Here is a 27,007-nt window from a genome sequence, read left to right as displayed (position 1 = left end):
TGGTTGATTTTGTAAATCGTTTGTTAATCCTCCCCACAAACTCAATCATTTCCAGCTTACCACAGATAAGGGAAGATCCATAAAGTACGCCACGCAAAAATTGGCAATTTTCAACACCCCCTCCCCCCCCATCACACTTTTTATAGTACACCTCTAAATTTTTTGTATGAGTCGTCACGCTGCTCGGAACCCCCTCTCCCCCTAAGAGCGTGACGTACTTTGTGGATGGCCCTTAAGCAAGATAGTAAAACCTGTTTTACTGTTGTGGAGTGTTATGCAACGTACACACCAGTCAAGCAGTTCGACGAACATTGACTCCACCCCCAAGAAAACGCTTCGGTTGCTGCTTTGTTGGAACGTGTGTGAAGTTGTTCGAACAACCATTTGACAGTTGGCGGCTCGGTTGGAAAAAATTAAAACGGTTTGATTTTGGTTTGAGTTGTCGGAGGTGGAGTCAAGGTTCGCCGAACATGTTTGAGTATTTGTAGTGAAGTTGCACAAACCCCCATATATTTTTTTATGGTTGATGCTCAAGTTAGCGCTCCGGTCGTTCGTGTGTGATATTGTTGGTCGAATAAATTGATTGTTCGTGCCGCTGTTGGTAAAACTTGATGGATGTTGGAATAAACGAGAGGTGGAGTCAATGTTGGTCAAACTGCTTGACCGTGTGTACGTTCCATTACAAATATCCGATCATGGGCAGATTAGTTGTTGGTAAAACAGGGGAGAATCAAGTCTTCTCACCTTCCCCTACTGCATAAAGTTTTAGTTAAAAAAACTAAATCGACAGGTCTCCTGCTTGCATGACTGTATACCAATTTATAAACTGTGACGTAAAACACCTTCAATTAGCTACTGGTGAAATGTCAATAGGAGCAGCGAGTTAAATGGCTGGCGATGTTTCAGATCATTTTTCCAAGATCCGTAATTTCATTTCCGCCATAAACAAAACAGCTTCCGATGGATAAAGCTTTATAAAAAATCTTAGTCAATAGTTTCAAAATAGTTGAAAATAGTGACTTTTTGTGAGAAAAAGTGACTTTAGTGACTTGAGGTCGAAAAAAGAGACTTTTTAGTGACTAGCCCGAAAAAAGTGACCAAGTCACTAAAAAGTGACCCGCTACCAGGCCTGCCGGTGCCGGTGTAGGCAATTTTTGGTTTGAAAATGGGAAAAAAAGTATCATCGTGTTAGCCTCATGATTTACGAATACAAAAACGGTAAGTTGGCTTAGAAACCTCGCGGTTAATAACTGTGGAAGTGCTGAATGAACACTAAGCTGCGGGGCGGCTAATCCATGTTCTGAAACTGGAAATCATCATTATTTTATTAATTGTCTTAAGCGCCGTATGTACCTTAGAGCTAAGCGACTCGGAGCCGGAAAGCGATGTCAACACCTGTTCTGATGGTAATTTGTGTTTCCAAAATTCGACCAACGGATTTAACTCACCAGCTGTGCTGTGCCAGCTTACCTTGCTGAGCTAACTTGAAGACATTCCATGTTCCAATTCGTCTCCTTTCATACTAAAAGTCGTTACTGTTACAGTTTACAATCTTCCTCTGTTGGTTTCTAAAAACGGTATGTGTGGTGTCGAGAACAGTACGGTCTCTAGCCGCTGATAACGGTCGAAAAAGGTCTCGTTGCCGATGATGAGGTCAACTTTTCCAGGTGCATAAAATGGTGGATCAACAAATCGCTCTCCGTTCGGCGTTTTCCCAGTTGATGTTGATTTCCTCTGTAGACTCGTAAATATTGACTTAGGAACATTTTTTTGAAATAATGTGATACACCACAATCGGCAGTAAAAATACCAATATTAACATTTTTAAAACAATCGCAAATGTTTTAAAAATATATTTAGGTAATCACATATCTATTTAGCATTCACTGCGCCATGGTTGATCACTAGATTGTATCTTACTTTCCGAAAAATTACTGTTCTCTTATCCTGAATCTTTTTTTTTTCTTTCGATACTCAATTTTTGATTTGCTATTATATATATATTCAAGGAACTTCTGCAACTATTGAAAAAATAAGCTAGCTTAACATGCAGAATCCACGCTCCATAGATTTCTTATTTAGACGTTTGTTTTAAATTAGATCTCTGAACAGCTTTTTGTAAGCTTAGTCGTGAAGTGCGTATCCATCTTCACCTTGTGTGCTAAATCTCCTCTTCCGTCATATCACTTTTCACATTTCACTACTCAGAAGAGTACAAACGTTGGCCTTTTTTATAGTCATTACCACCACACGTGGCTTATTTTATTTACAGACTATCACTTAAAAATAATTTAGAATAAATAGCGTTAATTTTGTAAATTTCGTCTGTACATGATCAATAATAGAGAGGGGGACTAATCAACAATTAAAAAAAAGAAGTATCTAAAGGATCACAAATCACGAATTTCATAAACTAGTCGGTCACATATACAATACTGCTGCTCAAAGACACGCCCCATCCCGAAACGAACACAAGTCCGAACGCAGATGGCGACCGTATTTCCCAGTGCGCGCTCCTACTTAACCGTTGACGGCATCTTTTCGAGGAAGTCCAGTGCCAGCACTTTCTCCACCTCGTCGAGGCAGCTCTTGGTGTCCTTTTCCGTGTCGGCCGTGTAGGAGATGTGCGAAGGCCATCGCATCGACAGCGTCGAGAAGAAACTGTACAGATCCTGCAGGGTGTTGATCGACTGGCAGGTTAGCATGATGTGGCTGCCCTTGGTGGTTTGGGCCTTCTGTTGATGAGATTAGCGGCGAATTAGTGTCAGTCCATACGTTAATGAGCATATTATTAGAGCGTTCTCGCAACGAATCCCAATGGACCAACTTGTTTTTCTTCTAATGAAACTCCTTCGACGATTGATTTAGTTTTAACGGATTCAAGTCAGCTGTGTGGCCAATTGGTAACTCATGCTGACTTTGACTCTGATCACCTTCCTGTGACGTTTGATATCTTACAAAAAGCCATTAATAATCCAATTAGCTCTACTTTTAATTATCATCTGATTGGGATTTATATAAAACTTATATCGATGGGAATTTTGATGTCGATATTCCTCTAGATACCAAAAGTGATATTGATAATGCTCTCGTATCTTTGACAAATTTAATTATCGAAGCCTAAATGTGAAATTAAATTCAACTCCATTATTATTGACGACGATCTTCAGCTATGTAAGACGAAGGCAATACCTACCAAAGAACTCCAGATCCCGCGTTGAAAGTTATTTGGTGAAATTTGCAAGAAGTTAAAAAAACGTTTCGCTATTCTGAGAAAAACCAACTTTGAGAATAATGTTTCAAAGTTGGATCCCTTCGTTCGTTCGAAACCCTTTTGGAAATTACCGAAAATTCTTTTTAAAAAATCTTCATAAGTCAATTCTAGCGCATTAAGAGGGAAATAAAATTTTATAAACAAATGGCGAAAAGGCTCAAAAACTTACTCAGCAGTTGAGAGTGCCCATAATTTTGGTCTAGGTCTAGTCTAGTCCAATTGAGGATCAGGTTACACGGCGCTTCGAAGACATTATCAATCAAGAGAATGTTTTGACCTTTCGTTGGGAACTTATTTGGATGAACGGTTTGGATGATTTAATTACTAGAAAATATATAAAATATGAAAGCCCCGGGTGATGATGGCATTTTTTACATACTTATCAAAAAAGTTTCTGAGAGCTTTTTATCCTTTTTAGTTAGTTTATTTAACAAATGTTTTCAATTGGCATACTTGCCAGATAAATGGAAAAATGACAAAGTCATTCCAATTTAAAAGCCGGACAAAAATCTATGCTGAGGCTTCTAGTTATCGCCCAATCAATTTGCTTCCTTCAATAAGCAAACTGTTTAAAATTATTAAAAATATTAGGTAATTCTATTTTTGCTGATGAGCAATTTGGTTTTCGCCATGGGCATTCAACCAATCATCAGTTATTAAGTTATTAGGTTATTCATGATATAGAGAAAGCATTTGACAGTGTTTGGCATGTAGGTTTGATTGTAAAATTGATGAATTCTAATATTCCTCTGTACATTATTAAACTGATCCATAATTATTCATCAGATCGCTCAGTAATCATTCCATTCCGCTCATTAGTGACAATCTTAACATTATTGCGATGAGGCTCCGAAAAACCGCGAGTGATTTTATCAAAAAATGAAAAGGTTATAGGGGGAATGACGGCTTTGGCAGGTTTTGTTCTATTATTGTCAGGGGGGTTTTCTATAACTGAGTAGATTTTTTTTTAACAAAATAGGGTAGAGAACCATTTGGGCAGTACCCCCTATTCCCGTCCCAACGTTCATTACTCGAGCGCATTACAACCGAATTGCTTGTTTTTTAGTACCTGGTTAGTTTCTGTCGATATCTAGTGATGTACAAAAAAATCAAGCCATTTGGTTGGAACGCGGTCGAGTTATTAACGTTGCGGACGGGAATAAGGGGTACTGCCCAAATGGTCCCGCTCCCTAATTAAAAATGGTTCGAAAGCTGATCAAGTTCCCCCACCACTAATCGAATTCCATGAAAAAATCATCTGAAATTATTTATCAAAATTTGAAACTTTTGATGATATTCATCAATAAAGTTCCATTAGAAACTCTTGAGAATGCATTGGTCTTCGAGTTCCTCGAGAAATATCCTCATTAATTTCTAGCAACTGGTTCAGATCCAGGATGAAAATGTTTCAATTTGTGGTGTGATTCACTCGTGTACCGTGACCTGCCCTAATTCCGCATAATATGTTTGAACATTTCACCAAATAATACGATGTCCATGATAGCCAGGTTCTGATTTTTTGATGAAAACCACGGTATTAGGCGATGCGCGGAACTAGGGCAGGTCATGGTATAAGTAGTGCATTATGCGTTCAAAAGTTGACTACAAACAGCTCAAAGAAAAAAAACGTAGATGTTAGAGCAATATAATCCACCTAATCAAATCATACAACAGCTTAGAAAACGATCAAAACTTAAATTTCGATTGTTTTGAAAAAAAAAAATGTTTTCAATGAATCCACCGACGCAATGAGATGTCCGTCCAAAATACGTTTGACCTTACAGATCAGGAGGACTATTCGTACTTCTTTTTTAAACCTAATTTGTAAAAAAAGGAACAGCCTTATAATTCAGAAACTTTCAGAGATGATATGCGGAACTCGAATGAACTCATACTATTGCCAGACGGTGCACAGTGGGGAAAAAGTGACACAAAAAGGTACCTATTTATTGCGTCAACTTGCTGCGGTAGAGAAATACCCTCCCTTAAGGGAAAATTAACGACAAATCGATTGGTGCTATTTTCGTTCACCGGAAATTATGGGAACTGGCCGTTTTGCCCCATTTACCCCTAAAAAACATATTTTTTCTATGGGAGCCATACTTAAAAGCCGATTGCGGCTAATTACTCCTATGTTTACTAATGCTATTTTAGTGGAGAATAAGTATGGTATGCATTCCGACCCTAAATCATGACTGCAAGTGGCTGTTTTGCCCCATTTACCCCTAAAAAACATATTTTTTTATATGGGAGCTATACTTAAAAACCGATTGCGGCTAACTACTCCTATGTCTACTAATGTTAATTTGGTAGAGAATACGTATGGTAAATATTCCGGCCCTGGGTCAACTGGCTGTTTTGCCCCATTTTCCTCTGAAACATGATTTTTTTCTATGACAGCTACTCTTTAACTACTCCTATGTTTTCTGATGCTATTTTAGTAGAGAATAAGTATGGTTTGTATTCCGACCTTAAATCATGACTGTAAGTAGCTGTTTTGCCCCATTTACCCCTAAAAAACATATTTTTTATATGGCAGCTATACTTAAAAACCGATTGCGGCTAACTAATCCTATGTTTTCTGATGCTATTTTAGTAGAGAATAAGTATGGTATGTATTCCGATCCCAAATCATGACTGCAAGTGGCTGTTTTGCCCCATTTACCCCTAATAAACACATTTTTCTATGGCAGCTATACTTAAAAACTGATTGTGGCTGACTACTCCTATGTTTTCTAAGGTTAATATTGTAGAGAATACGTATTGTATATCTTCCGGCCCTGAATCGTGACTTGAAGGGGCTGTTTTGCCCCATTTTCCTCTAAAAATGCATATTCTCTATGACAGCTGTGATTTAAAATCGATTGCGAATAACCATTTTTTTTTTCTTATGCTGATTGTGTAGAAAATAAGTATGGTATATATTCCGGTCCAAGATTACGACTAGAAGTAACTGTTTTGCCCCATTTTCCTCTAAAAAATGCATTTATTCTATGACAGCTATTCTTTAAACCATTTGCCACTAACTTTTTTTTTGTTTTCTAATTTCGAAATTTGTAGAGAATACATATGTTATACGTTCCGGATCTAGATCGAAACTGAACGTGGCTGTTTGCTCCATTTTCCTCTACAAAATGCATTTTTTCTATGACAGTAACGATTTAAAACCGAATGCGACTATTTATTTCTATGTTTCCTGATGGTAATTTAGTAGAGAAACGTATGGTGTATATGCCTGCCTTAGATCATGACAACCCGTTTTTGAATAGTTCAGTCAAGACATAACAAGATATGTACCATTCGTAATAAAGACTGAATTTGCATTTGCATTTCGAAACATAAAAGATATTAATGATAATTGTTTTTAAAATGCAGCTGTCGCGGAAAAATGCATTTTTATAGGAAAGTGCACTTCCAGTCACGATCCTGGGCTGGAATACATACCAATCGTATTCTCTACAAAATTAGTATCAGAAAAAATAGAATCAGTTATACGCAATCGGTTTTAAATCGTAACATAGAGTAAATGCTACTTTTAGAGGAAAGTGGGGCAAAATAGCCACTTCCAGTCACGATCTAGGGCCGGAATATACACCATACGTATTGTTTACCGAATAAGCATCAGAAAACATAGAAGTAGTGAGCCGCAATCGGTTTTTAAGTATAGCTGCCATAGAAAAAATACGTTTTCCAGGGGTACATGGCGCAAAACGGGCCCTTTCAGTTGCGATTTAGATTCGGTGTGTATGGCATATGCATTCTCAACAAAATTAGCATCAGAAAACATAGGAGTAGTTAGCCGCGATCGGGTTTTAAGTATAGCTGCCATAGGAAAAATAAGTTTTTTAGGGGTAAATGGGGCAAAACAGCCACTTGCAGTCATGATTTGGGGTCGGAATGCATACCATACTTATTCTCTACTAAAATAGCATTAGAAAACATAGAGGTAGTTAGCTGCAATCGTTTTTAAAGAGTAGCTGTCATAGAAAACAAGCATTTTTCAAAGGAAAATGGGGCAAAACAGCTCCTTCTAGTCACGACCCGGGGCCGGAATATTTATTATACGTATTCTCTACAAAATTAACATTAGAAAACATAGGATTAGTTAGCCGCAATCGATTTTTAAGTATAGCTGCCATATAAAAAATATGTTTTTTAAGGGTAAATGGGGCAAAACAGCCACTTGTAATCATGATTTGTGGTCGAAATACGTACCATATTTATTCTCTACTAAAATAGCATCAGAAAACATAGGGGAAGTTAGCCGCAATTGGTTTTAAAGAGTAGCTGTCATAGAAAAAATGCATTTTTCAGAGGAAAATGGGGCAAAACAGCCCCTTCCAGTCACGACCCTGGGCCGGATTGTTTACCATACGTATTCTCTACAAAATTAGCATTAGTAAACATAGGAGTAGTTAGCCGCAATCGTTTTTTAAGTATAGCTCCCATAGAAAAAATATGTTTTTTAGGGGTAAATGGGGCAAAACGGCCAGTTCTCATAATTTCCGGTGAACGAAAATAGCACCAATCGATTTGTCGTGAATTTTCCCTTAAGGAATAAATAGGTACCTTTTTGGGTCGCTTTTTCCCCACTGTGCGGTGTCAGGCCATTTGGCCTGGCGAATGGTCATTAGGCCGAATGGCCATTAGGCCGAATTAGCAAATAGCTTAGCTTAGCTTAGCTTTGACTGACTACACATATCTATGGTTGCTACTCCGTGATTGACCAGAATCAGTGAAATTGCACAAAGAATCAACTGAATGATTGACACGACACGACCAAACGTATATCTATTGATTTACTTCCCGTCCGCACAAACTACAACAATACCAGATCGTTCGACGTGTATATGAACCGAGCATGGACAATAGTCACCATGCATGCCCAATAGATCTGTTCAAATTTCAAAAAGTTTCTTAAAATCGACCGGTCAACTGGTATTCACAATTCTTATGCTAAGATAGACTTCTGGTGAAAATTTCAGCTCAATTGGTTGAAATTTAGGTGTGCTTCAAATCGATTTAGTGTTTTTGGCATGATTTTGCCCCTAAAAAAATCGTAACTCTGAGTAGGATGAACGAAATTTATTGCAACAACAACTAAATGAAAGCCATACCGCAGGGTGGCCAGTGAATTTTGAATTTCAAATTCCCGGTTATTTCCCGGTTTTCTCCCGGTATTATGGAAAATTTCCCGGTACAAAAAAATATATAAGTATTAGAAAAAATTCAAAAACCCACGAATTCATAAATATCAAAAATAGAGAAGAATTTCCATATAAAAATATACTGCAACTGCACAATTAAATGTAAAAGAGTGATTTTTGCTGGCTGAATAATACTATTTTTTTTACTTAATTAGTTTGATTTTTTTTTATTCTAGTAAGTATGAACTCATGACAAATTATTTAGCCATTGCTATAATAGAATAATTCTGCATAAAAATATCGAAAAATATAAAAAAATAAAATGTTTAAATATCTCCTCTGTATCGCATTTATTCAAACCATTCAACAATTTGATAATAAACCTAATTGTCTAAGAACATGTGTACAATGTTCTATTAATCGAAAGTCCATATTCTTGTTAACGTTTGTAAGTATAGATCGTCCGTAAACAAAAATACCAAACTTAAACCTCATATGATGTTACGAATTAATAAAATGTATAACCGTGAATCAAATTTCCATCGTCTCAACTCTTTGATGGATCATGAGGATCGTGAAAGACAAATTTGATTTTTTTGTAGAATACAGGATTATTGTTGAAAATGGAGGTGGAAAAACGCTTTTTTGAATGGCTTTGGAAAAGTTTCAATATTTGAAATAAAAGAGAAAGAATGCCAAATATTTTTATTTGGACAATCGATTGGACAAATCGAATGAATAATTAAAAATTAATGAAAGTTCAAATCAGATTTAATACAAAAAAATCGATGCTAATCGATCAAAGTTTATTGCTCATGTTCTGGGTATAAGTAACCCGGAGTTGTAATTAATAACTCAACTTTGGTGACGATTGATCCTCGATTGAATGGGGTATCTAGGGTCTTCATAAATACATGATCTACTTTAGAAATTTGTAAACTTTGAAATAGAATGGAATGAGTAAATGAGTCGACCAATAATGATGTTTGAGACTACTGCACCATTTTTTATAAAGAGACAAATGCAGATTTGAAAATTTTTCCGGTGGTTATTTAATTTCCCGCATATTTCCCGACATTTTCCCGGTGATTTTTAATTCCCGGTTTTTTCCCGGTTCTCCCGGTTTTCCCGGTTCGCTGGTCACCATGCATACCTATCCTCAAAAACTTTGTAGAACATTGTGTTATAATCGGAACAGATCTTCTACGTGTTTCAACAGATTTTGTCCTTCGAGATACTCAAAATCAACATTTTTCATTGATAAAAGGCCTATGGAATCTACAACCAAATATTTTTTTGGATTGAATTTGTCGGGAAGTTGCAGCTACACACTCATTTTAGTATAGCAAGGTATTAAATCTTAAGCGGGCATTAAATAAAAATTGTAGAAAATTGAGGAGTGGATTCACATTTTAATTTGCTTAATTGATTGCCTTATTACAAAGATTTGCACGCTGGCAAGCATTTCCATCGAACAAGTTACCATTGCTTTTCAATGATCGTCATCGAATAGTTTTGGTTGGGACCTGAAATGCTGAGACAAAGCAATCATTGGTGACTTGGTAGAATGTCATTCAATTTTAACATCTTGCTGCAACGGCAAGCGTATCTGGTGCAGTTGGTAGGGCGTTCGGCTGATAATCAAAGTGTCATGAATCGAATCGCACAGAAATTGCCCAAGGCATATGCAAACTGTAAAGGATCGAGTTTTTGACGACCGAACCGACGTGCAGTATTCTGTACTTACTTGCCCTTACTTGACCGGAACAAAGCGCAATACAAGCGCATTATCCGCCGAATATCAAAAAGATATTTTTTTTCTCCGGCTCGCGATGAATAACACGCGCACTGTACTGACTTTGCCGATGGCTACTGCAAGCTATAGAAGATCGCACTTGTCTTGACCGGATCAAAGCGCAATACCTGAAACACTAGAAATCTCGCACCGAACTGATTTTTATTACCGGCCGCGCAATGAAGAACACAATATTTCGACCGATCGCTGTCCGAAATAAGAGAAATCTCGAACTGAACTGATTTTTATTACCACGCGATCGTTCTGCGTCTGCCGTCCGAAACAAGAGAAATCTCGCACTGAACTGATTTTAATTACCGACCGCGCAATGCAGAACACAATATTTCGACCGATCGCGCGATCGTTCTGCTGTCCGAAATAAGAGAAATCTCGAACTGAACTGATTTTTATTACTGGCCGCGCAATGCAGAACACAATATTTCGGCCGATCGCGCGATCGTTCTGCCGTCCGAAACAAGAGAAATCTCGCACTGAACTGATTTTAATTACCGACCGCGATCGTTCTGCTGTCCGAAATAAGAGAAATCTCGAACTGAACTGATTTTCATTACCGGCCGCGCAATGCAGAACACAATATTTCGACCGATCTGTCGTCTTTTTCCATCTTCTTCATTTTTTTTCTTTATCGCTCTTTCTTATGTCTTCTCCCAGCTTCTTTTTTCTTTCTGCATTCTTATTCCTTTTTCTTCCTTCATTCGTCCTCTTCCTTCTTTCTTTTTTCTTCTTTTCCCCACCCTTCTTCTTTTATCCTTTTTTTCTTTCTTTCTTGTTGCTTCTTTCTTTCTTCTTGTTTCTTCCTTTTTTCTTCTTCCTTCTCAATTATTTCTTCTTTCTTTCTTGCTCTTTCCCTCAGCTTTCTTCATTTTTTCTTCTTTCTACTTCCTTCTTCCTCCTTTTTTCTTCTTCCGTCCTACTTCTTCCTCATTTCGCACTACTAACTTCTCAATCCCCAGTTCTGATTCGGCCTAATGGTCATTTGGCCTAATGACCGTTCGACCTAATGGCCTTCAGCCTAATGACCCAACATCAAATGTTTATGATTTGATCGACAGTTCAATTTCCCGATTGGTTTCATGATTTCCCACATTTTCCCTGTTTTTTTCCCGGTCTGGTCCAATTTCTGATTTTTTTCCCGCTTTTGGATGGATACCCTTTATGGCAAACGGCGTACCTCTGTTGCTGTCGCTCTTGCTCTTTCCCTCAGCTTTCTTCCTTTTTTCTTCTTTCTACTTCCTTTTTCCTTCTTATTTCTTCGTTCGCGCGATCGTTCTTCCGTTCGAAACAAGAGAAATCTCGCACTGAACTGATTTTAATTACCGGCCGCGCAATGTAGAACACAATATTTCGACCGATCGCGCGATCGTTCTGCTGTCCGAAACAAGAGAAATCTCGCACCGAACTGATTTTAATTACCGACCGCGCAATGCAGAACACAATATTTCGACCGATCGCGCGATCGTTCTGCTGTCCGAAATAAGAGAAATCTCGAACTGAACTGATTTTTATTACCGGCCGCGCAATGCAGAACACAATATTTCGACCGATCGCGCGATCGTTCTGCCGTCCGAAATGAGAAATCTCGCACTGAACTGATTTTAATTACCGACCGCGATCGTTCTGCTGTCCGAAATAAGAGAAATCTCGAACTGAACTGATTTTTATTACTGGCCGCGCAATGCAGAACACAATATTTCGACCGATCGCGCGATCGTTCTGCCGTCCGAAACAAGAGAAATCTCGCACCGAACTGATTTTTATTACCGGCCGCGCAATGCAGAACACAATATTTCGGCCGATCGCGCGATCGTTCTGCCGTCCGAAACAAGAGAAATCTCGCACTGAACTGATTTTAATTACCGACCGCGATCGTTCTGCTGTCCGAAATGAGAAATCTCGAACTGAACTGATTTTTATTACCGGCCGCGCAATGCAGAACACAATATTTCGACCGATCGCGCGATCGTTCTGCTGTCCGAAACAAGAGAAATCTCGAACTGAACTGATTTTTATTACCGGCCGCGCAATGCAGAACACAATATTTCGGCCGATCGCGCGATCGTTCTGCCGTCCGAAACAAGAGAAATCTCGCACTGAACTGATTTTAATTACCGACCGCGCAATGCAGAACACAATATTTCGACCGATCGCGCGATCGTTCTGCTGTCCGAAATAAGAGAAATCTCGAACTGAACTGATTTTTATTACCGGCCGCGCAATGCAGAACACAATATTTCGGCCGATCGCGCGATCGTTCTGCCGTCCGAAACAAGAGAAATCTCGCACCGAACTGATTTTAATTACCGACCGCGATCGTTCTGCTGTCCGAAATAAGAGAAATCTCGAACTGAACTGATTTTTATTACCGGCCGCGCAATGCAGAACACAATATTTCGACCGATCGTGCGATTTTTCTGCCGTCCGAAACAGGAGAAATCTCGAACTCCATTAGGCCGAATTAGCAAATAGAAGCAAAAAAGTGAAGAATGAGGAGTTCTTTCTTCACTTCACCCCTTCTTCCTCCTCCCTTCTTACATCTTCCTTTTTCTATCTGTCTTCTTTTTCCTTCTACTTTATTTTTTTTTCTTTATCGCTCTTCCTTATGTCTTCTCCCTGCTTCTTTTTTCTTTCTGCATTCTTATTCCTTCTTTCTTCCTTCATTCTTCCTCTTCCTTCTTTCTTTTTTCTTCTTTTCCCCACCCTTCTTCTTTCTTCTTTTATCCTTTTTTTCTTTCTTTCTTGTTGCTTCTTTCTTTCTTCTTGTTTCTTCCTTTTTTCTTCTTCCTTCTAAATTATGTCTTCTTTCTTTCTTGCTCTTTCCCTCAGCTTTCTTCCTTTTTTCTTCTTTCTACTTCCTTCTTCCTTCTTATTTCTTCCTTCTTCCTTCTTACTTCTTCCTCCTTTTTTCTTCTTCCGTCCTACTTCTTCCTCATTTCGCACTAATCACTTCTCAATCCGCAGTTCTCATTCGGCCTGATGGTCATTTGGCCCAATGACCGTTCGGCCTAATGACCATTCGACCTAATGGCCTTTAGCCTAATGACCCAACATCAAATGTTTATGATTTGATCGACAGTTCAATTTCCCGATTGGTTTCATGATTTCTCACATTTTCCCGATTTTTTCCCGGTCGGGTCCAATTTCTGATTTTTTCCCCGCTTTTTCCGGTTATCCCGACTGGATGGATACCCTTTATGGCAAACGGCGTACCTCTGTTGTCCGGTAGTCCTGGCAAAAAATTGATTGAAATTTAAGCTGCTAAGAGCAAAAATGTAAAAAAGTACGGTTTTCCATACTTATCTCCTTATAAATTATAAATGCGATGTGAAAAGCGAGGACGCAACCAATCGAGCCCATATTTTGCACAGTGGTAATTAGGGTCCCAAAATGATTCAGAAAAATCTTGATCTCACTCGATGGGATGAAGTTTGCGTTTTTCCATACAACTGCGCCCCATACAACTTGTTTTCGATGACACAATTTTGACTTTTGCGGAACTGAATCAGCCCATAGCAAATGCGAATTGTACGTCAAACTGGCCATTATCAAACGAACGTATGTTTTCATCTTTACATAACGATTTTTTATATTAAGGCTTGTTTAAAATTTGAATAATAATTATGTTACTTACCGGTGAATGTGACGTGTATCGGAAGTCCATCAACTGCGATATTCGGGTCACGTGCGGTATGAAAGCAATACTTTTCGCTTCATCGTAGCTTCCCGGCCTTAGTAAGTGTTCGTTTTGGCTACTGACGAACGCCCAGCGGTACCTAAAAGGCCATTGGAAACATCATTATATATTCAGTTGACCAGCCTAGAAAATATTACGAATCAGCAGAGAGGGATACCTACATTTGGAAGTGTGGCAGAATGGTCGCCGGGAGGACACAACCCAGCTCCAGCAGCTTAGCGGTTTCCAGCTGTACCATTCTCCAGTGCGGATGCCCGTACGAGTACAGTCCGTTGTTTGTGTTGGTTACCCACGCCGTGTCCAATCCGGACAGCATCCGAATATGTTGGCTGAAACAGGAGGATAACGAACTATCAGTTAGAAAAGCTGAACATTCATCTCTGGCATGGATGAGGTCCCTGATCATGGAGCGCAATTTTCCCTAAACCATCGCCCTAGAGTTTGGACCAAGTTCTTACCTCGATTGCGACCTGTTTGAACATTGGGAACAGTGATCGGAGCAGTAAAGAAAAAGAGACAAAATATCGACAGGTGAAAATTCGAACATTTCTTTGGTGCAAAATTTTGAAAGCCCAACAGGGGAAAGCAAATATTCTACTGTCAACGAGAATGTTTTTGTGTTTGTGGATGTTTTCCTCTGTAGATGTAGACTCAGAGTTTGAAACGATAGGCGAATTATATTTACAGAAGCTTGCGTATTAGGTGCTGATAAGAGTTGCGATGTATTTGAACTACTGGTAGCGTAAAGTTTAGACAAAGGTATTAAATAGAGAAAAAATACTAATAAATATCCTATGCTACTTACCTAAATTCCTCAGTATCTGTCATCAGTTCTTGTTCGATGGAAAGGAACACCTGAACCATTTCGGCGATGATGATCGGCCAGAGACTAGTTACGTTGTCGGCCGACATCCGCAAAAGTAGCACCCGGAAACAGAGGAATACCGCCGACTGTATTAGGGGTACAACCTGGGGTAGTCTTAGGCTGTTGGCAAGTTGTTCTACAAAATGCGGTATTATCACGATATGCAAAGTAGACGAGTGTGCATAGTAAATATTACCTTGAATCTCCGGCATATATTTGTGGTACTGATCCACTTCACTGCAGAAAATGACGAAGGCCAATCGCTTCAATAGCAGAGCCCGTTGTTCATATTCCTGCTCCTTAGAAGTGAATATGTTTAGCGATCCGGTTTGTGCTAGTGGCAAGCGATCTGAAAGAAACAACAAAAGGCTGAGATAATTCTTCCTAAAAGAATAAAGAAGTGAACGAACTCATAAGATCTCTAAAAGTGGTATTATCACAGGTCATCAAACTATCGAGGATAGTTTTCCAATAGGGCAAGCAGCGGCTGTCAAACTGGAAGAAGGTTGCATCCAGCAACAGATCAAGGGCGTCCTTTCTCCATGCCTTCCGAGTATACTGTTGGAATGAACAATGGCTTATAATGTCATACATTGAAACTATGATTCAAATTAATTTTACCTGATAGGTACTCAAACTCGCCAGCAAGTGAGAGCACGCGTGGAACGTCGGAATGTTCTTTACCGTGTGAGTTTTTAGATAAGGCACAATGTTGTACATAACGCCGGTCACCACCGCGGTTACCTTGTCCTTCTCCTGGGAACTGAACACCACGTCTAACAACGGCGCGAGAATGCTTGCCAGAATCTAAAAGTAAATTATTATTTCCAAAGCATAACCAAACTTTATCAATTAACATTTACCGATTGCGCCTGAATGGAGTAGTGCTGATTGGATGGCATCAGCAGCCCGTCCTTAGTGCTCTCGATCGAGCTAAACTCTTCCTTCACCGAAAGATTTCGCCGCAGCCAGGTGGTTTGTTCCAAACACGAACCCGCCACATTGGAGATGGCTTCCACCAACCGCTGCGTGACGTCGTGCAGATCCCGTAGATCCTTTTTATCCGCAAAAGGAATCACCGAGCACCGCTGAACAAACTCGTTCAGGATGGACAGAGCGACGAATTGGGCCGGGATTTGCAGCGAGAGGCAGTCTTTGAGCAGAGCATACAGTGAACTCCAGCAGTCATTGAAATGGGCTTGAGCAACGCTCTGCAGGTAGAAGAACAACAACTCTAGGGCACTGACCTCGATGTTGAACCCAACGGGAGGTTGGTAGATTTGTGGGGGAGATTTTATGACTTGGTGCATGGTTTGGATGAACGAATCAACCGACATGATCCGAATACCGGAGATTAACTTGACGAGCAAAAGTTGATTCTCGTTCGCTTGAGGTAATGCTTTGGCCATGACCTCGAAGAAATCGATGCCGTCGGCGTTACCGTCGGCCGAGATGCTATCTATTGGGATTGCGGTGTTGAATATGTCACTACTGCGTTCGTACCAAGCGACAGAAATGGCAGTGAGAAAGTTTGTGCCGTAGTGCAGTGAGATTGGACTAAGAAATTCTAGCAGCTGGTGCTTCACGTGTCGGAACTCGCTAATGCTGGTTTCCCAGAGCGTGGCAATGGTGATAACGCTCCGGGGCAGTAGACTAAGGCTTGCAGTTCTGGGCCCCTTTTGGTGCCTCCTTTTGGCTTGGTTCTCGTTCAAAAGAGAGGAAGAGAGAAACACGTTCACGATACTGTTAATGATTTGACCGGAGTTAGTAGACGGGGAAGTAAGATTGCTCGAGGGACTGAAAACGTTCGCCAGGGAGATTTGCTGGGAGCTGTCTAACAGACAGTAGTGCGATAATACTGTGATGGCCTCCAGCTGGGACACAATGTAATCGGTACACTGGTTGTGAATCCTATCCCGTTTGGTGATGCGGTCCAAGTTTGCACACAGCTGATGGATAATGCTGATGACGATGTTGGTCAGATTGTTCAAGGGGAGATAGGTGAGGCAGGATGTTATCATGTCGGTCCAACTTTTATGGATGTGTTTCAACTTATCCGAATGCAGCGCAGATAAGACAGCCGATAAGAACATGGGTTGTTGACTAACCAGCTGATTAGGAATGTACTTGTAGATGCGTTTGTTCTCGGGGGCATGTCGCGTCGGAGAGTTGCTGGAAAGGACGTTCTTGATGCCCTCATTGAATCGTTCGTCATTTCTCTGAATCATGATTTCGTGTTCTAATTTGATTACGGCTAAAATAAGATTGAGCAGTTCGATCTGGTAGGCTTCTGCGTAGAGACGAGAACTTTCCGGATCATTGAAAACTAAGATCTCGTCGGAGTAAGTGTAACATTGAGGCGACGTAAAATAGTTGACCGACGACGTCAAGCAGTACAGAAGAATTTTCTGAACTTTACATTTCTCCATCAGATCGGCGATGTAATTTGCCAAGTTTTTACCGACATCCTTGACGATTGTCAGGAGTTCAGAGAAAATTTTAGTCATCAGTTTTATACATTCCAGTTGAATTTTGGAGTTCCCATTCAGATCGTCTTTGGAGGGTTGAGCCTTCAGCTCTTCGTCCTTTTGATAATAGCTTCGAGTATAGTAAAGTAAAAGCGTCACGATGACCTCCAAGTACATACATCCTCTGTACATGCTTTGATACTCAGCTTCGTCGTGTCCATCAGTAAAACTTTTGCCGAAAACGTTCCTTCGATGCCGTACCAGTAAGTTCCGAATCTGACTGCTCGAAACCGAAGTTGTAACGGAAAGGCAAAGGAAGAACCTGTTATCATTCACTAAAATATTCTTCAACGTCTCCAAGGTGTAAAGAATCTGTTTGGTATTGAATATTGATTCATAAATTAGGAAATGGGTGTGGAACGGATATAATTTGGACAAATTTCTCCAGTTCTTACGACGACCAAATCCAAACAGCTCGCCATCTCTGGCCTTAGCGCTGTCCTTGCTATTGCTGCTACTACGTTGCGAATCGCCCCCGAAGACGCTGCCGCTCGAGGGCGTTTCCGAAGCAGTCGCTGGGGGATCTCCCGGTCCTGTTCCAAACACAATTTCTGCATCGTTCCCCGTTGCTGTGATGGATGACGATGCATTGGACGTTAACGAATAGTTTAGAGTGCGCTCGGACAGCGTTGACACAAAGCCCTCATCATCCATTGACATCCCGCCCGAAGCGCTGGAAGAGATAAGGTAGGTTTTTCTATTCTTGAATCGGTCACCCGATATGCTGACAAAGTCCTTGATGGGACCGTCTTCTACGTACCGTTTGATTGTTTCAGTATCGTAAAAACCCGCTGCCGTCGTGGATCGACTGTAGCTACCCTCACTCAATCGGCCCTTCTTTCGTTCGAAATCTCCGTCGCTTGCTTCGTCAATATCCGAAGTAGACCTATGGAATTCTTTCTTATCGATTCCGTTGGGAAGCGATCCCGACTCCACCGCACTCGGTTCGCAGTCGATCAATCCCATCGAATTAGATCTGTTTCGCAACGCTTTAGGGCTCTTCCCGTTCAGCTCCTTCTCCAGTGGGTTTATAATGAACGAGATCTTGGTGAAGTTATCGTCTGTGGCTGCAGTTGCTGCCACTTCCTTTGAACTGTCGCTCGTTATGTAATTCGATACTTGGCTGCTGTTGGCCTTTGAGCCGATTGAGACTCCGAATATTTTCTTTTGAATGGTCCTAATTGGACTACGTTTTTTACTCAGTACGTTATCCATGTGATATCGGATGCACCCATCTTCGGAACTCACAGCGAAGCATTCTTTGTCCAGAAACGAGTCTCCGTCCGCCACGAGATCCTTCTCCCATTCACTGCCGGTGTCGTTATCCTGTTTGTATCGTTTCGTGTAGATGATGCTCATCCGTTTTGTACTTTCATTCAGCAGGATCTTTAGCAAAGGTTTTAAGATTCGTCCCATGTCCCCTCGAACCAATGCTTCCTGTAGCCACTTTGAAACAGTGACCTGCATCGACAAATTGCTCGGCAATGTTAGCACGTCCAAGATCAGAAATAACAATTTTTCAAACTCTTTCCCATGATGGGTATCACGACCGAGCTTCCAGAGGAGTTGGAATCGTCGAAATTCTGCTGGTTCGATTTTAAGTTCCGTAGTCGACAGAGCCGGAATGGACCAAAACACGTGCAGATTATGACGGTCCGATCCACTATTTTCTCTCTGCGGCACGATTACCTTGCTTATGATGACATCTTCGGTGAACTTCGGATCCAAGCAGCTGTGTATTCGGTACAGCAGTACACTGATGTTTCGAGCTTCGGAGCGTCCAGCTTCCAGATGGTTCCACAGCATACTAGTTAGCACCTGGAACACCTTTGTTTTCTTCTCCAGGTAAAGCACGTGGGACAACTTTAGCAAGGGCATCATCATCACAAACGTTGTACCGGAACTGCTGGATTTGGGCTTTCGATCATTTGTCCGCAGTAAACTGATCATGTCGATCAGAGTCTGCGCGGCAGACAGTTGTGTGTCCAAATCCCCGATGAACGCAGCCAAAATAGTCAGTGCTTTTAACCAGCCTGGTATGTTATCACATTTTTCATTAAAACCACTATCGTTTCCGTAGCTCGGAAAAGATGACATTTCCGTCAGTACGTTGCATGCCAGTTTGAGAGCACTTCTTAGCGATTCCGATATCCTGGCATTGATCACTCGTTTAAGCTTCTCATTGCTCTCCAAAAGAGAATCTATTTCATACATGCCTCGTTTCGTACCGGTATCTGTCGCACTCCACTGCTCAAACACTTCACTATTTCGTTCACGATCTATCGTCTTCGCCAAAATCGCTTTCAACTTTTTACTATCGGACACCCCCACAATCTTCAAGGTCTGGAAAGTGTCCTCGAGCTCAGGCTGCAGTGCATTTATCACATACACGTCGTCGTTCAACAAACACTTGCTATCGCTCGGATTTATGAAGAGGTTGTCTTGCAAGCTAACCTGTTCCGACGATGATGCCGAACTTCCCATCGATTCCACATTCGATCCATCGAAGATCTGCCGGCACACGTAAAGTTCATAGAACAACACATACTGTTTGATACACTTCTCTAAAATAGGACAATCTGGCAGCTGGGCCGGTGCAATCTGCCTCGTAACCTTAATCACAATATCCGACTGGACGTCCTCCTTGTCGCTGTTCAGACTCTGCCGCTCCTCCTGACTCGATTCACCTCCAGTGACATCTTCGTTCTTCAAATTGGGCGTTGAGCTTGCCGTGGCAATCGTCGTGTGCGATCCACTCGCCCCGTTGGACATTACGCTTACATTGGCGGTACTTTTGCTCGCCGACGTGCTCTGATCCAGATCACTCAACTTGGTGTAGGATTTGGATTTCTTCGATTTTTTGCTGTACTTCCCCTTCTTGTTCAGGCCCTGGCTGGAGCTCGATCGAGTGAAGGAACTGTCCTGAACTACCTGAAGAGAGGTTTCGTGGATCTTCGAGTCTGAATTACTCTTTTCGAGCGAAACTGTTTCCTTTGCTTCCTGGCCTTCCGTGGTAACACTATTGCTGCGGGTGCTGATCGATAGGTCAAGTACCTTCTCCGACCTGGTAGATTGGAAGAGATGAAGACAAACTAATCAAATCGAGTATCAAAAGAATAATATTAAGGAATTTTATATTCACTTGGTTGAGTGAATTCCATAGACCAGAGGTTCCAATTCTTTTTGGACATACGACCACTTAGCAGAATCCCATATTACTTGTGACCACCAAGTATCAAAGGCTTTGATTTTTAGAAATTGAATAAAAATGATTTCGTGAGACTGATCATAGGGCTGAATACTCATAAGGCTGAACTCAAAAGGCTGAAATCCCGAAAGGCCGAAAGTTTCAAAAAGCCGAAAGTATCAGAATGCTGAAATATGTATCTAAAAGCTGAAATTTATGAGCTGATATGAATCCCAAGCAAACGATTTGTTGTACCAACCGTTTTGAGTGGTTGAATATTGAATGATGAAAAAACAAAGAATAAAGAATGGAGAATAAAGAAGAAGGTTCTTTATTAATTTTAGAAATAAAAAATATAGAATAATTAATAAAAAATAAAGAAAATAAAGAACAAAGATTAAAGAATAAAAATTGCACAGGAAGAAGGATGAAAGAAAAAAGAAGGATGAAAGAAAAAAGAAGGAAAAGGACGGAAGAAGGGAGAAGGAAAAAAGATGAAAGCTTGAAGAAATAACATAGCAGAAGGAAAATTGAAAAAATAAGATAAAGATGAAAGAAATAATAATGATAAAACAATATAAAACAAGGAAGACAGATGGAAAAAGGAAGAAAGAAAACGGAAAAAGGAAGAAAGAAGACGGAAGAAGGGAGAAAGAAGACGGAAGAATGGAGAAGGAAAAACGACGAAAGATTGAAGAACTGGAACGAAAGAAGGAGGGGACAAGGAAAAAGGAAGAAAAGCAAGAAGAAGGAAGGACGAAAGAAAGAAGAAGAAAAAGGATGAACTTATGAAGAAAGAAGAAGGAAGAAGGTAGAGTGAAGAAAGAATAGTGTATAGAGAATAGGAATAAAAAAAAAGAAAGAAGAAACTAGGAAATGGAAGAAGGTAAAAAAAAGAAGACAGAAAGGAAGAAAGTAGAAGGAAGAAAAAACAAGGAAAATAAAGAAGGAATAAATAAGAAAAAACAAGGAAATGGATGAAATAAGAAAGCAAAAGGGAAAAATGAAGAAAAAAGATAAAAAGGAAGAAGAAAACAGAAAATGAAGTAGCAGGAAGAAAGAAGGAACAATTAAGGCAGAAGAAGGAAATAGGAACAAGGAAGGAGGAATTAAGAAGCAAGAACTAAGAAGAAAGAAGGTAGAACGAAGAAGGAACTAAAAAGGGTTGAAGAAGAAAGAAGGTAGAAGGAAGAAAAAAATGAAAGAAGGGAATAAAAAAGAAGGAAGAATGAAGTAGGTAGAAAGAAGGAAGAAAAGAGAAGAATTAAGAATAAAAAATAAGAAAATTATCTTGGCAAGAATAAAAAACCAAATACAAGAACCATGAACATTAAAGTCTTGTACCTTTCTATGTTACCTCTAATTTTTTTGGTCTAAACAGACTAAAAATACAGACTAAAAAAGAGAACTCCATATGAAAATGGTAAGACAACAAGAAGTCGCAAGAAGGTTCCGGATCATTTTAGTTTGTACCCCTATTAACGTCAAATATGAATTCTTCCACTAAAATCAGTTTCTCACGATTTTTCAGCCATTCGAGTTTCAGCCTTTTGGTATTTCAGCCTTATGTAAGGTTTTTACTTTTTCAGACTTTTTTGTTCAGCCTTATGTCTACTTCTTCTTCTTATTGGCATTACATTGGGACAGAGTGACGCCTCGCAGCTTAGTGTCCATTAAGCACTTCCACAGTTATTAATTGCGCGGTTTCTAAGCCAAGTTACCATTTTTGCATTCGTATATCATGAGGCTAACACGATGATACTTTTATGCCCAGGAAAGTCGAGACAATTTCCAATCCGAAACTTGCCTAGATCGGGCACCGGGAATCGAACCCAGCCACCCTCAGCATGGTCTTGCCTTGTAGCCGCGCGTCTTACCGCACGGGCTGCATACATCATTGTACCTATTTACTAAAATCCCAACATTTTTTTATCTTATTTGGATTAAATTTATATTGGATTTGAATAAGTTTTGAATTGGATTTTGATTGAATTTAGATTGCGTTTGGATTGGATTTGGATAGGATTTGGATTGGATTTGTAGATGTCTTAGATTTGCCAAAATCCCAATAATTTTTATCCTATTTGGATTGGATGTGGATTGGATTTGGATGGGATTTGGATTGGATTTGGGTCGAATTTGAATTGTATTTGGATTGGATTTGGATAGGATTTGAATTGGATTTGGATATGAATTAGATTTGAATTGATTTGAATTAGATTTGAATTGATTTTGGTTGGATTGGATTGTGTTTGGATGCGATTTGGATTTGGTTTGAATTTGAATTGGATGTGGATTGGATTAGATTTAAATATGAACTAGATTTGGAATGGATTTAGATTGAAATTGGTTTGGATTTAGATTGGATAAGCATTGAATTTGGTTTGGGTTTGGATTTGATTTGGATTCGACTTTGGATTTAGATTGAAATTGGTTTGGCTTTAGATTGGATTCGGATTGAATTTGATTTTGGTATGGATTTGATTTGGATTGCCAAAATCTCGACTTGACTCTTTCTTGACTTCATAAAATGTGTTGTTCTCTAATCATTCATTCATTTGTTAGATCCTAATTTAAAAGCTGGCATAGATTTATGGGACAAAATAGTGCCAACAATAAGAATCAAGATTGGTCTTTCGCGATCCACCGTTAATAAATCCACGACCCCCCTGGGGGTCGCAACCCACAGTTTAGGAACCCATGCCATAAACTCTAAGATACATTTATTCTAACACAAATCCTAAATGTACTCACATAATCATCGGCTGCACTTTCGAAACAATCTTCACGCACAGCCGCAGCGAGGCGGCTACTTCGTTGGAGGTCATGTTCTCTGCGTACACTGTCAACATCCGGATCAGCGAGAGCAAGAACTTTGGCAGATACACCCGCGTCGTTTCGTTGTAGATCTCCAGCGAGAGCGTCTCCAGTAGAAATTCCGTCAGATAGCACAACTCAACCGTACCGGGTGGACCGGCGTCTATTCGGATATTGTCCTTGATGTTGGTGAAGTTGATGCTGCCAGCTCTGCCACTCCCACCGTCACCTCCAGAAGAAGATGTCCTCGAATCTTTCTTCGCTGCTCCATCCCGGTAGAGGGTGGTCATATAGTTCCAGATGTATGAAGGATCGAACGTGGAAAACAGTACGTTGGCATTCTTTTGCACTTCCAGGTTTCCATTGCACAATGAAATGGTACGGATGATGTCGCACAGCACGTCATCCAGTATGCGCTGGCCGATTTCAGCCTTGTCGAGCAATGAGATTAGTATTCTATAGGGGCTAAGATCTGGCGGGCTGGACGTTACACTGGCCCTAAGAATTAGTTTATATGCACTGATAAGAACTAGCTTTGAGTGAGTCTCAAAGTAGGTGTTTGGGTCGGTGGTTTCTCCATCGTGGCCGATGTCTTCCAAATGTTTCCCAAGACTGGTATCTGCGCCCAGAAGCCATGAATAGAGTCGACGGTTAAGCGACATGTCTCGCCGCAAGATAGTATTGAGAGCAGTTTTAACTAGTTTTGTAACATCTCGTTGTGAGAGAATCATTGCATGCATTGGGAATGCCAAGAGCAGAAACTCCAGAGTATTCCGCTGCACCAATATTACTGAATCGTTGAGACAGCTACACAAACCGGTTACCAGAAGTTCCACACTGCCTCCCATCAGTTGTTTCTGCTCCGAACAGGCTCGCTTTTTATCAAAATGTTCCAGCACGTAGCTGATTGCGGGCAGACGTACGGAAGCATTTGTGACTATGCATTCCCACAGGCAGGTGTAGAAGCATTCTGGTTTTACCGCGGCACAAACTTTGTCTAGCAGGGAACTGATTCGTTCGAAATGATCCTGTCCGGATTCTAGACCAGGGAATACGCCACTCAGAAAACCACTGAGTGCAGGCCGCAGCTTTTCGCCCAGAGGAACAAAATACTTTTCGTAAATTGAAAGCAGGGTGGGCCTCACGTTCATAGCTGAATAACCCAGCAAGGGAAACAATCCCGCACTATAAATGAACAGCTCCGAAGCCAGTCGGTCTACCCCAATATTGCTGAATATCACATCGTACGATTCCAGAGCCTTGAGATGCACTCCGGATGGCAGTGCTGGATGCATACACTGTGCCAAACGTTTCGAAATTTTAATCCGCCTGGGAATTATCTGATACTGTGAGTTGGAGGAGATGACCTTGTTTAGTTTCCCGAGTGCCGAGATCAGATCGGCCCACTCGCTCGAGTACTCGAAGTTCTTCAGTGCCTTATCGATGTTGGACATGTACACCCGATATTTGGATTGCTTCATCAAGTCGTACTCCTCCATTAATCCTGAGCCCGTGGCGGTGTCCATTTTTACCTTCGGTGATCTCACCCTATGTAAAAAATGAAAAAAAAAACTTCAATTAGCAGTTGGTTGCAAATTTGACGGAAGTTGGATTGGGAAAATTTTACATTTTGCGTAATTTTTGAGGAAGCACCATGAAGACCATTCAAAACAACAACCATCTCCCGAAGCAGATACTTCCTGAATGCCATTCATTTGTTGGTTTCGTTCCATCGATGCTCCCACCTCGAATGTATCGATACAAGTGAAAAAGGTGATAATAGAAACAGACGCTAACAAGGCACTTATATATCACATGCAGCAACTGGGTATGATGATAGGTTATTGAATTAAAGTCTGTATGACTCCATACCGGTCTTATCGTGCTCGCGCCGAGATTGACGAAGGTAAACAGCCATCGAGCACAATTTACACACGTGAGTCATTCCAATTTCCAAATGATAATATTCGTAGTTGGGCGAGGTTTTGTTCGAACCCACTCAATTTCATTTCATCATCCGTTCGACACCCGACAGTGCCAATACAAGATTCCGTTATCAGTTGCACGTCGTCCGTGTGCGAAATTTTAGCTGCTCTAGGCAGCAACAGATTTCAAAGCCGCATACAGATCCCACAGTGATGGCCACTGACCTTCTTTGGGACGCATTGTGCGGTACGCTATCGATAGTACCGAAATGGAAAGACATGATTATTTGTGATGTAACTGTTTTTGCTGAGCAGCTGCGAATAGAAGATTGCTGATAACACTACCTGCGTGAAGATTCGCCAAACAGTAGAGTGTATGCCAAACCGGGTAATCTTTTAAACCAGAAAAGCATTATGGCGTTAACCTAATTATTTTTTTCGTAAAACATATTTAAACCGTACATCGGTTTGTTTGTCGTACAATGTACAATGTGAGAATTCACAAAAACGATATATACCAAATGTTATCTCTCGCAAGAAATCTCGGGTACTTATTCAAAAGGACGTATCTGATTTTGTAAACAAAGATTCAAACGTCGATTTATCCAATCTGATGGCACTCCTTTGCAAACCAACACTACCAACAGGTAGCCGAAGGGTTCCCCTACCTGTCTGTGGTGATGGTTTGCGTGGGAGTGCCATCAGATGCGACAAATCGACGTTTATATCTTTGTTTACAAAATCACATACGTCCTTTTGAATAAGTACCCGAGAAATTAGGCATCAATTAAGCCGAGAGAGTTTGTCTAAGGGATTATAGATGGATCGGATTTGTTTACAACACGTTCTGTTCAACTTACTTTTCCAAGTCGTTGTTTACTAACGGCGACGTCGCGAGCCGGGTAGTGCCTTGCCTATTGCGGAAAATGTCGATCGTGTCCGTTTCTGAGCACAACGTGCTGAGGCATATTCTTTTCTGATGTGTGTTATGTTTGTTTTCTAAAAAAAACTACTTTACCCAAAAATGTCGGCTTACGATACTTTGGAAGGTAATGAAGATGCCAGTGCCAGATGCCGAGTTTTGTTCAAATCCAAGGATTAATCATTTAGGCACAGCATTTAGGCGTCTCTTTGACTCTGATCTGGAGGCAACTTTAATGCCGGAGTATTTTGCCAGGGAGAACAAGTAAGACAACGTATTACAAGCATTCAATATGCAATTTGCAAGACATTACATTCGAGTTTTCTCCAGACAACAAGGAGTACACAACCATCATAGGTATAGGTAGGTAATGCAACTTGCTTGGCCAGAGATTACCGACGCTATGGCTCCTGTTAGTATGGAAGCATAAGTTAAGCGTGGCATATCAGGAATACAACGGATAGTACAGTACGGTGATAACCTTCATTCCAGAGACGGCAATGCGTAAACGAGCAGAAGTGTATTATGACTTATCAAAAGAAACATGAGTATTACTAGTTTACAATCTGAGAAGTATACCGTAAATCGACACGGTTGTTTCATAAGGGCCAATTTCGCAAACGTAAACAATGCCTTTTCCTGCAAATTCCTCAACAGCTAGGACCGCTCCCAGCTAACAACCACTTCCCTAGTATCATTTTGGTTTTATGCTAGTTTTATAACACTCTTAAAGAGTAAATTATGGTCTTCAAGAGCGTTATAAAACTTAAAATGTTACTGTGGTTGGAACTTCGCGCTTCGCGCCTTCTTTCGAACGGAAGTGTAAAATACCGCC

General features: G+C 40.6%; 1 protein-coding gene across 2 annotated transcripts; it reads right to left on the bottom strand.

Moving 5' to 3' along the window:
- Positions 1-1,815: 1,815 nt before the first annotated feature.
- Positions 1,816-25,090, bottom strand: LOC134203463 (protein dopey-1 homolog). Of its 2 annotated transcripts, XM_062678340.1 has the most exons (11): positions 24,953-25,090; positions 23,263-24,873; positions 18,082-20,385; positions 15,657-17,994; positions 15,415-15,600; positions 15,204-15,351; positions 14,990-15,142; positions 14,734-14,929; positions 14,090-14,257; positions 13,866-14,007; positions 1,816-2,735 (listed from the first exon to the last, which is right to left on the bottom strand). In XM_062678340.1, exons 1-11 carry the CDS (start codon positions 24,988-24,990, stop codon positions 2,517-2,519), a joined length of 7,503 nt encoding a protein of 2,500 aa, XP_062534324.1. In that variant the 5' UTR covers positions 24,991-25,090; the 3' UTR covers positions 1,816-2,516. The 2 variants fall into 2 exon arrangements, with proteins under 2 accessions (XP_062534324.1, XP_062534323.1); XM_062678339.1 differs by having other exon boundaries at positions 15,657-20,385.
- Positions 25,091-27,007: the final 1,917 nt, after the last annotated feature.

This window comes from Armigeres subalbatus, unplaced genomic scaffold, assembly GCF_024139115.2.
Source record: "Armigeres subalbatus isolate Guangzhou_Male unplaced genomic scaffold, GZ_Asu_2 Contig1862, whole genome shotgun sequence".
Lineage (NCBI taxonomy): Eukaryota > Metazoa > Arthropoda > Insecta > Diptera > Culicidae > Armigeres > Armigeres subalbatus.
The sequence above is the reverse complement of the archived record's forward strand: the minus strand, read 5'-3'. Positions and strand labels throughout refer to the sequence as shown.